At 32.3% G+C, this 12,788-nt stretch overlaps 2 protein-coding genes across 3 annotated transcripts; one reads left to right on the forward strand and one right to left on the reverse strand.

The window, feature by feature from the left end:
- Positions 1-360: 360 nt before the first annotated feature.
- On the reverse strand, positions 361-3,234 carry LOC113874819 (hydroxyproline O-galactosyltransferase GALT6-like). The gene is made up of 7 exons (XM_027513029.1): positions 2,562-3,234; positions 2,230-2,468; positions 1,851-2,141; positions 1,635-1,763; positions 1,375-1,548; positions 699-806; positions 361-570 (listed from the first exon to the last, which is right to left on the reverse strand). The coding sequence occupies exons 1-7, from the start codon at positions 3,232-3,234 to the stop codon at positions 361-363; spliced, it is 1,824 nt and encodes a 607-aa protein (XP_027368830.1).
- Positions 3,235-4,947: 1,713 nt separating this feature from the next.
- Positions 4,948-6,370, forward strand: LOC113847721. Of its 2 annotated transcripts, XM_027476974.1 has the most exons (3): positions 4,956-5,242; positions 5,309-5,686; positions 5,825-6,196. In XM_027476974.1, exons 1-3 carry the CDS (start codon positions 5,027-5,029, stop codon positions 5,978-5,980), a joined length of 750 nt encoding a protein of 249 aa, XP_027332775.1. In that variant the 5' UTR covers positions 4,956-5,026; the 3' UTR covers positions 5,981-6,196. The 2 variants fall into 2 exon arrangements, with proteins under 2 accessions (XP_027332774.1, XP_027332775.1); XM_027476973.1 differs by having other exon boundaries at positions 4,948-5,686; positions 5,825-6,370.
- The last annotated feature ends 6,418 nt before the right edge of the window (positions 6,371-12,788 follow it).

Raw genomic sequence — 12,788 nt, forward strand, 5'->3', positions numbered from 1 at the left:
TTATAAAATGTCTAAAATACTGGAATATAAAAAATATTACAGAACTTGTGTGTTAAACAATATGTTCCAATTTTCATCCGGTAGTAGTAGATATTAAAACACATGTTCCCACTTCCCAGCCGAAACAAATAAACCCCCGAAACAGAAGATGATATAGATTAACTTAAATAATAAAATTATCTTTCAAAAAGAATGAATAAATAAATAAATAATGGAATTTAAAAGGCCATTTATACAGAGCTACCTTTAACTATCCAAGCTCCACTGTATATACAATATTCGAAGCTAAGCTATGACTGCAAAACTTGTTTACTTTGATCCTCACTGAATTCAAAGATGGTGGCAACCTATACCTCATCTTTATCTCATGTTGCAACATTGAGGCCTTGTCTGCGTCTGGAATTTATCCCACAAGCACATCATCTGCCTAGGCGATTGGTAATGGGCTGTATAATAGTCTTCTACACAACCAAATTGGCAGAACTTGAAGCTGTGCATATAGTATACCGGTTTCGTTCGGTTAAATTGCTCCACCCACATTCCCATGCTCACATCTTCCATCTTAAACAACTGCATAAAGAAGAAAATGCCAACACCTTCAACCACTATGGACAACAGATGCACCATCATGGAGATACCTGAGCCATTACAGTTACAGGACAACAGAGAAAATGTGCAATATATATTAGTACACTAACCCTTAACTTGTGCATCTCAAATTGAGATACAATGTAGCGTGCAATATCAGAAGACAAAACATAACCCGGTCCGTTAGCATAGGGTGGGTAATCCTCTTCAGGCCACTCCTGAAAATAGAAGACAACATTAATAAATTAATATACCAAAATTATCACCAGCAAGAATTTAGATGTTACAATTGACAACGATAAGGAAGCAGGAGCCATTGTTAAATCAATCACAACCAATTCTACAAGAGTAAGACTTCAGAATACTCAAGAGTCAAGATCAAGAAAGCATTTCATTGAATGCTCGTGTATGGTAAGCACAGTTACGGACCATGGTCTCCAATTCATAAATTCAGACAGCTAAGAAATATGGTGCTGCAACAAAGTACTGCAGATAAAAATGGGAACTTGATGATGACTGATTTGGAGAGAGAAAATGGATGCAATTTTTGCATGGAATAATTATTGTATAAGCACAGACCAATCAAAAGCTTGTGAAGTATTGAAATAATAACAAAGTTTGAGTTGAAATTATGCCTAACACCTTGCTCATGCACAGATACACTATTTGGATCAAATACAGACACGTTCTTGGTAACATATTGTAACAAACAAATTCACAAATATTTTTCCCAGACAACTTTCGCTCCTTAACTATGATAAAACCATAGCAACAGGTTCTGATTACCTCATATGTAACAGCCCATTTACCATGGCGCAAGGGTTTGTGGTGATAATTAATGTTCCCGATATAAAAACTCCTAGAAATTGGAACATTCCTTGCCTCATTTATAATAGCATCCACTCTTACAAAAGTGTCATCGTCACCCTTCATGATATACCCTGCAGAAACTGTGCGAACCTGTGAACGGTGCAGCAAATCTTATAACTCTCTTAAAATTTATTCCTTTTTCAAATTGAAAGATTTTTAAACAATCAACAACTTACTCCGTATTCACATATGGCCACCGTTTTCAACACAACAAGGTCATAGTTATCCATGTAAGGAACTATAACAATATCACCAAAATATTCTGCTTCCTTCTTCAACTCTACATTAACTTCTTTCCTCTGGTGCTGTTAAAACCATTCAAATGTCAAGAAATCAACACGAGCAACGAAACAAGCATAAAATTGAGAAGCTTGTCAACTTGTCTGCATTACCAGTGCCACGAAGAAACGAGCCACCACTTTCAAAGACTTGACAAGGCTATGCTGCATCCATGACTTCCTCAGAGCCATCCGTTCAGCAAAATGGTTTCCAGCCGAAAGGACGCCAACAAATAATTCCACGCCAGAGTAAGGAAGCTCTGGAGCACGCCATCTTGTTGAAAATTCAAGATGCTGCTGAGGTGAAATGCCAGGATGCGCTGAAGGCAAAGAGGCGGCAAATACAGAACGGACATCAATGTCCCCACTCAAAGTAAGACCAGTGGCATCCTCAAGAGTAAACCCCTGTTCAAACCAAACAGCAACATTAAGAATCATGCAAAAGTCATAACCCATATTGAGATTGACAAGTTAAAGGGCAATGACAACTTACCGTGCTATAAGGAAAAGAAGTTACATGCCTCCCATCAACATTAACATGATAACCCTCCAATCCAGCACTCAGAGTAAGAACAAATAGCTTGTTCTCAGAAAAAGGGAATGGCCAATCAACAGTTACTTGCTTTGTTCGACCAATGAGTCTCTTCAACCACCACGCAGCATTAGACTCCCCTGCATGCCTATCCACATCATCACCCCAAATCCACTTCTCACACTTCAACAACCCATCAACTGTATCAAACACAAGCTTAGTTAAACTATCTATCATGTCACAATTCACAACAATGAAAAACAAAAAGTGAATTCATTTCATATTAATTTTACCAGTATCTTCATCAGCCCTGGATTTCCAACCATCACAACGCAAAGCAGAACCCCAATGCATGCGGTAACAAGTGTTGAGTTCAATCACGGGTTTCCCACTCCAATCCCCTTTCAACCTAGGATTGAAATGCAATATCCTAGGTGGTTCTTCCCCTTCCACGATCGTCAACCCCTGCAACTCCATCACAAACTGACACGTTTTCCGTTTCATCGTTAACGGTATCCCAACCACCGTTATGTGGGACCCTAACGTGAGCCCACACGGAATAACCGCCACATTCCCGCGGCCCAGAAACTCCGACCCGGATAACGCAAAGGATCGCGGGCACGACCCGGATCGGTTTTCGGGTTTCGTGATCACGCTTCGCGGGTTCCCTGATTCTAGTTGTAGCTCTTCCCAAACGGTTTTCCCCACTCGGCACGCGGTTTTGTAAAGCTTGGAATCGAAAGCGGCGTCGTTTAGGATCAAAGAGGAGACGACAGCGTTTTGGCGGTGAAGGTGTTGTAGGGTTTGAGTGAGTGGTTGGTGTTGCTGTTGGGTTCTAACGACGAAGGGGATTTCGAGGGTGATCAAGATGAGGTATAAGAGTGCAATAGCGATGAGAATCTGAATGGATCGTTGCTTGCTAAATGATATAAATGTGTCCAACTTTGCTATTCTTCCTCTCTTCATCGCTGATTTTGAAGATTAATGGTTGGTTTCAGGTTGGGGATGTTGTTGTTAGCATTTTCTGGGAAACGGAGAGAAAAATGGGAATGGGATTGATAAGAGTGGAATTGAAGTTGGGTACCCATGGAAATTGGAATGGAGCATTAAACTTGGCTACGTCGTTCATAGGTTTCGCTATGCATGATCACACAACACGAGTGTGTATGTCATGTGCTGTTGCTGATGAATCTAAATTTTACTATTTTTCTGCCACGTTCTGCCCTCACTTTCCATCAAGATCAAGGTTGAAAGGGTTTAATTCAAAGTGAGAAAATCACGATAAGAAGAGGGTTAATAATTATTTTATTTAATTCACATGTATGTAAATAATTGTTTATATATGTGAATTGTGATCCAGCATTTAGCATGATCACAATTGATGACATTTTGTCGTGTTTTTTTTTTATCTTGGTAACATTTTTTAAGAAACGTTTTAATTTATTTTTGAGCCATTAATAATATTATTTAAAATAGGATTTTAAAAGTAGAATATGCTTTATTTTGAGATTATAAAAGTTTCTGTACTTGTAAACATTTAAAATGATTTATATTTATCTTTCTCCAAAGTGTTAAATGAGAACTTAAACTTTACGATTTTTTTTCAACAACTTACTATTGTTAAATATAAAACATTGTCTTATTATGTTTTTTTTTTCTTTTAAACTTGTCTTATTATGTTTGATTTAATTCTTAGGAGTCGTCAATTGTAATTATTGATAATGAAACATGCCATCATAGTATCATACCTTATAGGTACTTATAATGAATTCTAATGCTAGTTTCTTAAGTTGTATGAATCATACATTTTAGTTTTTAAAAATCTAAAAAAAACTAATCTTACAAATTTAAATATTAAAATACATGACTCATGCAATTTAGAATACTAACTTTAGATTTTATTTTGAGTATTAGTGTGAATTTTTTTATTAATTATTGATTTCTTAATATATATTTAACAATTTAATCGATGATCAATGAATGATTATTAATTTATTTTAATAAAGATGCCTTCAAAAATTGTTAATAATAATAAAGTTGTATTAAAGTCATTGTAATGTTAGCTTGAAATGTTGTTGGAACATGTTCATAATTTACTTGGGCTCCTGAACGTCCAGCGTGGCAGCATTTTCCTCTTTGGCCCTCCTCAGCAAAGACAGAGACAGAGACAGAGAGACTATTATGAATGTATCGACCACATGTGTGTTGCTGTGACTACGAGATTATTAGAACACGATTACCATGAGAATATTTAATTTTCCCATAAAAGAAAACAAGACGCATGCAACCATACAAATGACAAATATCAATCAACAGAACTAAACGTCACCAGAAAAATCAAAAGAGATAAACCATATCTTAGCCTACCAAAGTTCAAAATTGAAAGTTTCAAACCATCGATCAATAATAGTATAATACTACTCCGATAATCTATTCTGCACCCTGACCCTGACCTAACCTAATAGCCTACTATTATTACTAAGAGTATACCCATTCTCATACGCAAGATCTTATACGTATCAGGTCAACGGTCAATAATTCCCCATCCCCACACTCCCCTTGGCGCGTGACAGGATCCAACAGCAATTTGGTAGCCACTAGATCCATCTCCCCACACAAGTCCCCATCCACTTCATACACCACAGTATGAATAAGCATAGATTTGTTCACTTTGCCCATAACCCATATCTTTTTTCCATAAACAAAAACAAAGCCAAACCCACAAAGAGAAAAAACCACTCTTCTACCTTGTAACACTATGGCACACCGTTCCTCTCAACGCCGAAACTTGAAAGCTTCACAATCCTTAACAACTTCTTCCCCTTCTCACCATCCAACACCAAACCCAGATCTCACACGACCCTATAAACCCTCTTTCTTGGTAAAACACTTGTCAAGCCTAAACTTGGCCCATAAACACACTCCTCTCGTTGACACGCGCTTGCAGACCAAAACCATGACAACCTCTGCCATTGTCGATACCTCAAAAACTTCATCACTTCTTAAACCTAATACCCATAACACCAGACTTGCTCCAGAGCCTGCACAGAAAACCCACAAGGAGAAGCCCCATAAGCCTTGTTTAGAGTTGGAAAGGAGGAAACTTCATGGCTTGATTAAGAAGGATCCCGGGTACGAGGTTGAGGATGTTAAAATTGAAAAATCAAGGAATTTTGTTGTGGAAAAATATGATGTTGTTGAGAGAGTTTCTGTTTCTCTGGCTCCAAGTGGGGGTAGAAGAAGATCCTTCTGTGGGTCACAGGTTGATTTAGGAGATGTCTTTGCAATCAATGGGGCAAAAATGGTTTCAGCTGATATGCCACCCTTTATGCAGATCCATGCTGTGGATTGTGCTAGAAAGGCTTTTGATAGCATGGAGAAGTTCACATCCAAGACCCTCGCACTCTCCCTCAAGAAGGTAATAATCATAACGTTAACTCATTCTAACATTCAATTATTATTTTTCCTTGTTACTTTAGGACTTAAGTTGTGATTGATTTCAAAATTTGTGTCTTTTGTGGTTGATTGGTCAACGGCGGTGGTTGCAATTTTGCAGGAATTTGATGGGGTGTATGGGCCGGCATGGCACTGTATTGTGGGGACTAGTTTTGGGTCTTTTGTGACCCATTCGGTTGGAGGGTTTCTATATTTCTCCATGGATCAAAAGTTATATATCCTCTTATTTAAGACCGCTGTACAAAAAGCGGGTTGAAGGAAGGAGGTGAGTGAATTCTGCAATGGTCAGAAGAATTTTGGTATAGATTTATCTTAGAAAGATAAAGCCTTAGAGTAGCAGCATCCTCTGTACATTACTTCTGCTTCAAAAAGGAATCACCCACTTTGTTTCCGTCCAATTCTACCTAAGTGGGTCTGGCCATGTTAATGCATTGTATTGTAACCAATGGAGTTAATAGAAGAAATTAAATTTTACATGCCAAGTGCCTCTTCTTGTTGTTTACCTACATGCATCTATCTTTTTTTACTGAAATCAAATTTGTTTGTATAATTATCAGAATTGTAATTTTAAACTATTTCTATACTTTTAATTTTAACTAATTGGTACAATGTATGCGGACATTTTATAACAAGTTTCTGCTTTAGGAGGTTATTTTAGTTGTGTTTTGGAGAGTAAGGTCTTCCTCATTGTTTTGATAAACTGATATGTTTTATAACACGTAATATTGTCTCATTTGTGTTACTATTTTTAGTTGCTTGGTTACACTTCTCGCTAGGGACAAGTTTAATCTTAGTTGCTACCTCAGTTATCAGCAATATCATGAGTACGAAAGTAATTATCACGCATTCAAATAAATACATACGTTTTAATAAAAAAAGAATGACTAAAATCAATTTTGATATCTATCCTAACCATGTTTAAAAATTAATTTTACTTAATTTTAAAAGTGATGCTTACCAAATGTGCTAGGGAAAGTTGAGTAGCTGGATATCTGATCTGAACAGGCACTTCGTTCGTAGTCATGAAAGGCACATAGAACGTGTAGTTAGTATTCTCACGTCGCTCTCGCTCACTCATTCTTGCCTGCAAAATTTGTGCAATTATTCAACTTTCAAATAGATTTGGGGTCCATTGCATTAAATTTTTGGTCTAAGTCCTCATTCTCGTTCTTGTCCATTTCTTCTTTCTCTTGTGTCGTGAGGAACTAGAAGTTCTTAATCCTTGGATTGATAATTTGAAATCTGCCTTTTATTGCATACGTTAACCAAAATTCATTCAAATAGCACAATTCTTCCATCGACCCCGAATAACCTGGAAATTGTTGGCAGCAGTGGAAAGGGGGGTTTGGTACTTGTTCAGTTCATATCCTCCAACTTTCAAAGATGCTGTGCGTCTATGACTATAAATATTATATAAAAAAGAAATTATAATTTCGATGGAACTATTAATTACGTGAATCATTAAAGAATCAGTGGGTGTTTGAATCTAAATTTAAATGGTCATTGATGTACAATTGTTATTTTTTATAAAGAGCCGTGATAGTTTGATTTCCTTTTTGCTTTTTTTTATCTAACTTCCGCATGTCATTAATTTGACCGGATAGATTCTGATTAAGTTTCATCTCACACTTGTAGATCAAAGGTAGTCTTTTATAGGCAAACCACAATTGTACTTGTATACAAAGAGTTGACATGATTTCGGCAAGAATTTGGATTATAAGGAAGCAGAGCGGTTATATTTGTACTTTGCAGCTTAGTGGACACACTGCCTTAATTTGTATGATAAAGTTTATTGAGATTTGAGAATGGCTAAAATCTAAAAAGGGTGACCCAGATCTCCTAAATGTTTGTGTTCCTTGTTACACTTTTGTGATGCCGTTTTGTTTATACGTGTGTCCAAACTCCAAAGGAACCCTACAAACCAAACTTTACTCCATGGCATGCCACTTCTCGAGGACACCCCATGACCCTACAAACCCGGCGGTCCATCCCAGTTCCCTTGTAGGCCTGTATTATAAACCAAAATGTTCACTTGCACACCCATTATCATAACTTTATAACATTGCTTCAACATGTGACCAAAAAGGATCATAAATCAAACTATCATTTTAAATCAGATAAGTTAAGTTTGATATTAATAACTCATATATATATACTTAATAAATTAAATTATAGTTTTTTAAATGAATATAATAAATAAACTTACAATTATTTATATATATATATATATGCACATGTAACATTTACTTCATTCTAATCTATAGGAAGTATTACTTAAATGAATGGTCATTGTTTTTTCTTCAAAAAGAAATATCATTTTACTATCATAAATTCCATTTTTAAAATTTAATCCATCCTCATCAATAAAATTATATTTTACTAACCTTTTATTTTATTTTGTTTTTAGCATGAAAATATCCATTAGGTATTAAATTAATTAAAAAATATTCAAAGAAAATTCAATAAAGAATAAAGAAATTATAATTTTGACTTTGTAATTTTTAACCAAGTTAAATTAAAACTTTAAATTTAATTTTTGAAAAATAAATAAGTTGAACTCAAAATCTCTTTTTTCTTACAAGATAAACCTAAAGTGTTTAATTCAACTCATCATTTACATCTTAAGTCAGGAATAGGGAAGGTACTTTTTTTTTAAGGGTTTCCCAAAATGGAAAGGCATTTCGTATTGGTTCAACAAAGACACTTTTTTTTGTCAGGAATCATAAATTAAAAGTCCAACGACACTTACAAAATAAAGAATGTTAAACCTAAAGCATTATAGCAGTACAAAATAGATAAATTGAATAAAAAAAATATGCACGAGAGTTTCAACACAGACACACACACAAGCTAAAAATAAAAAGGCACTTCAAGTTGGAAACATTTACATTGGGCTTCCGTCACAAAAGATGGTCTCGGTTTTACCTTTCCAAGTTTTTAGACAAAGAAATATTGTCTCTCTAATTTAGAGGGATGGGCTTTATTTTAGTTTCGGGCTCAACAGTAAAATCTCTCGTCCCTTATCGGCCTTAACACAATTTTTAGAAGATTAATATTATGAAATATTAAATATGTAAAATTGAAAACATTTTAGAATTTTTTATTGATAATAAAAATATAATTTTATAATATTAAAAATTAGTTTTATTAATAAAATAATATGTTAATGAGATACTTTATAAATATATCATTGTGATTAGCAATAACTTAGTAAGTTTAAAATTTGATTAAAACAAATGAAGAAAATATAAGTTATATTTTAAATGGATAATCAATTAAACAAATATTATTTTGATATAATATAAGAATCAAACGGCATGTGTGTTACAAATAAGAAAAAAAAATGTTTGCATGAGAAGGATAGTAGATGAAAATCTTATCCTGCTTTCAATAATTAGAACCTAATTTTATAACATACAATTAGACAATACATAATTTTTTACTCTCTAATTGGTATCTCCCTAATCATTATTTTGATTTTGTGTTCCATGGTTTGCAAAATTATTTTGAGGGAAGAGAATTTTTAAATGTGGCATTGTCATATTTGGTGTCTTAAAAAAAATTCATAAGCATTGTTGAGAAAACAGCAACCACATGTAAAACATCTCAACCAATAGAAAAGAGAAGTGCATTTGGTAGAAAGTATATTGTGTGTACAAAATATTATTATCCCTTTTTTAACCTTTGTGCCTAAAATGAAAGGGTGAACGTATTGCTTTTCCTTGAAAACAGTAGTAGCCATCGTATGACTCAAATATTGACTTTACTTCTAACGACCGCTTTTTTTTTTTTTTCCTCTTATTGTATGATATTAAAACGTTATTATTAATTTTGGTTTTATCAAATCTGTTATGTTAACTTTGAAGCTTAAAAGTGCATATTTTAATGATGGACATTATTCTTCTTCATATATTTTAAAATATATATAATGTTATATACAATAAGGTATTAAATAATTCCAAAATAAGATTTTTGTTTAAATATTATCTTTATGATAATTTTTAAAAAATAACAGGGTGTCTAATAACTTGGTTAAATTGCTGATACAAAGCTTGAGCTCTCAAATATTTGAAGCAGTATACCCTTTGAAATAAAGGGAGGGTAGCTGAGAAGTGTGTCGGAAGCAGTATATTAGCTTGAAGAAAATGGCTGTATAGGCATATTAAACTGTCCCGTTTAATTTGTCAAATATCCTGTTGGTTTTTACTGCATTTAGCATCATTTTGTACTCATTCTGCATGATTCACCCGCTGCTTTTAGTAATGTAAGAATATAGCTGTATCCATTGACATCAACATGACTCAGTATGTAAGAATAAGCTCAGTCTCGAGTTGACTCCCAGATCTAAAGCCTAATGTATAGACAAACAAGTTTCGTTGGCAAAGTTGTTTTTCATTTCAGTTTATATACATATTGAAATAATAACATAGTTTAATCTAAAAACCAATTAAAATTAATTATCAGTAAAGAAGGTTCGCATTTTAATGTAAATTTCCAAGCATTTGCGGTGGTTTATCAACCAGGACTTGGTATGAAGTGAAAGCGAAATGGAGACATTTTTTGTATAACAAGAAAGAAAGAAAAACAATGATCTACAAAGAAAGGGCGTGCGAAAGCCGGCGTTGTAGGCTTGTAGCTGCTGCTGTTATTGAATATCTACAGTTCATGCGGCGCACCCTACAACTCCCAACAATCTATTATGATGGATGTATCTATGAGGCACACACATTTATCAAAGAATAATTCTAAGTCTGTGTTTAAGTAAGGATTTGTAAATATAAGTTTGGAAGAATTTATTTTATTTAAAAATATGAACACAAATATGCATACTTATTATTTCATATTTACTTTGCGATTCTCCAAAACGCATCGAAACTTGAAAGTGGGGTATTCTGCTGAACATTCTCATTCGCAAGATATCTTATTTGGAGTTTGGCATGACACTATTAAATCCCTATCCTCATTTGGCAATCTTATCTTTGAGCAAGTTGTCCTTCTTTACAAAGACACAATAAGATTTTCGGTAAGGGCCACAAACTTAGACTCCAGTTCAGACTCACATTCCTCGTCGTGACCCGAGACATACACATACTTTTGATAGTTCATAAGTTGATATTGACTTAACGTTTTGCGATCATCATTCCCTGTTAATAGCCACCTATCAAGGACAACGGCTTTTCTTCTTACAATTTCGCAATCTCCTCCCCATTGATTGAATTTTGTCATCATCAGATTAATCAAATCCTTCTTTTGAAGACAACGACACCCAATTTGTTATAATAATAAATAGTATAAATTGATTAATGATTATGCAAGAGGTCATGGTTCTTCCACCCACACTACGTCCTTTTTTCAAGGAAAGTTTATGGAAAAGTACATGCCCAAGCCAAAAAGAATGGATCTTCCCAATACAAACATGGAATGGATTTATAAACTATTTTTGAAACTGTTGTCATTACAAATCTCACGTTTAGTGGAATAATATATTTGAATTTCAACGTGATATTAAGCGTATATTTGATTTCACGTTAAATGAACTAATAGATTATTTGTCTAAGCTCTCTTAGTATGCTGAACTTGTATCAGGGTGTTCGAAATTATTTACAATATAGTTTACCCATTGTAGATTCAAGAACAGTCATATTTGACAGGGTGTTAATCCAAGTATATATACGTAGATAGATCTAATTATATCTTCGCATGGTCGCGTCACTTAATACGACTCATTCATATCATTTGAAAACCTATAGGGATGCATACATACATTAAAATAAATTATCTCATGTTAAATTTTCATGTGAAAAAGTTACGTATTTCATAAATGTTAATCAATTTAAATAAGCTCATAAAATAACAAATTTTAAATAATTTAACATGAGAGGACTGATTTCTCAAACTATGCTCATAAAAGAGAACAAAATATAAAATTTAATCTTGACTTAAGTTTTTATATTCCAGTACAAACAATTTTATTAGCTAAGACATCTCTTTCGACTTTTTTTTATAGTTATTGTTCTAACTTTTTTTTTTTTCAAAATAACAATATATGATTGAACGTTTGCATCAAAATTCATTATTAATCTCGTATTACGAACTTATATATATAACACAATTTAATAATTTGTTCTAAAATTAATTATTAAATTAAAAAGTTTTTATACTCTAGATTATTTTAAAAAATTATTTAATAAGTCATTCATATACGTTAAAATTAATGTGATATATATTTTACAAATATATAAAATAAAAATATTTTAATTATATTTTTACTGTTATTTAATTTTAACAAATATATTTAGTATGAAAAATTTGTAAAATTTAAATATTAATTAATATTTTATAATCTCAATGAATTTTAATGAATAATTTATTATTTATGATATTTTTAATCTGTACAATATTACACATTAAAATTTATATCAATTGTTTTAAAAAAATAACCACCATTTTGTTACATGTCTTCTAAATTTTGTATAAATAATTTTTATGATGATATTACAAAATCTAACCAGTAAAAATCATTTTCAATAAAAAATTGCTGAAAATATCATTTTACTAAAATTTTGACACTTGTCGTAGCCGTATGGATACATGTATGTATATTTAATTACACACGTGTAAAATTATACCAACAATTATACTGTTGAATAATTTTTTTATTCAAAATATTACAAAATCAATCATTGATTAAAAATTATTGCTATATATATCATACGTATACATTTTAATATTAATTCAAAATATGTTAATTATTAAAAATTTATATTAATTCAAAACATTGTTCATAACATTAAAATTAGTATAATATATATCTTTGAAATATATGAAATTAAAATAATTTTTATTATGATTTTATAATTTTTAAATTTTTACAAAATTTAATATAAATAACAATCAAGATAATATATAAAAATAATTCAACGATTATATTTTAAAAAAATATTTCATATAAATTTATTGATTGTTAATTACACAGTATCATATAAAGTTTAAATAATTAAATTGATAGAATTTATTTTTAATAAAAAAATTATTAAAATGTCATTATGAATATATATACATAA

The sequence above is a fragment of the Abrus precatorius genome, unplaced genomic scaffold, assembly GCF_003935025.1.
Source record: "Abrus precatorius isolate BTA unplaced genomic scaffold, Abrus_2018 Scaffold8, whole genome shotgun sequence".
Lineage (NCBI taxonomy): Eukaryota > Viridiplantae > Streptophyta > Magnoliopsida > Fabales > Fabaceae > Abrus > Abrus precatorius.

Bases quoted from the DNA above. Each gene is read 5' to 3' on its own strand.
- LOC113874819 (XM_027513029.1), bottom strand. From the start codon at position 3,234: ATGAAGAGAGGAAGAATAGCAAAGTTGGACACATTTATATCATTTAGC. The intron at 2,142-2,229 runs GTAAGTTGTCAT...TGGTTTGAACAG, and splicing joins CTTCTTTTCCTTATAGCACG to GGGTTTACTCTTGAGGATGC. The intron at 807-1,374 runs GTAATCAGAACC...TTCTATTTTCAG, and splicing joins AATGGGCTGTTACATATGAG to GAGTGGCCTGAAGAGGATTA.
- LOC113847721 (XM_027476973.1), top strand. From the start codon at position 5,027: ATGGCACACCGTTCCTCTCAACGCCGAAACTTGAAAGCTTCACAATCC. The intron at 5,687-5,824 runs GTAATAATCATA...GCAATTTTGCAG, and splicing joins TCGCACTCTCCCTCAAGAAG to GAATTTGATGGGGTGTATGG.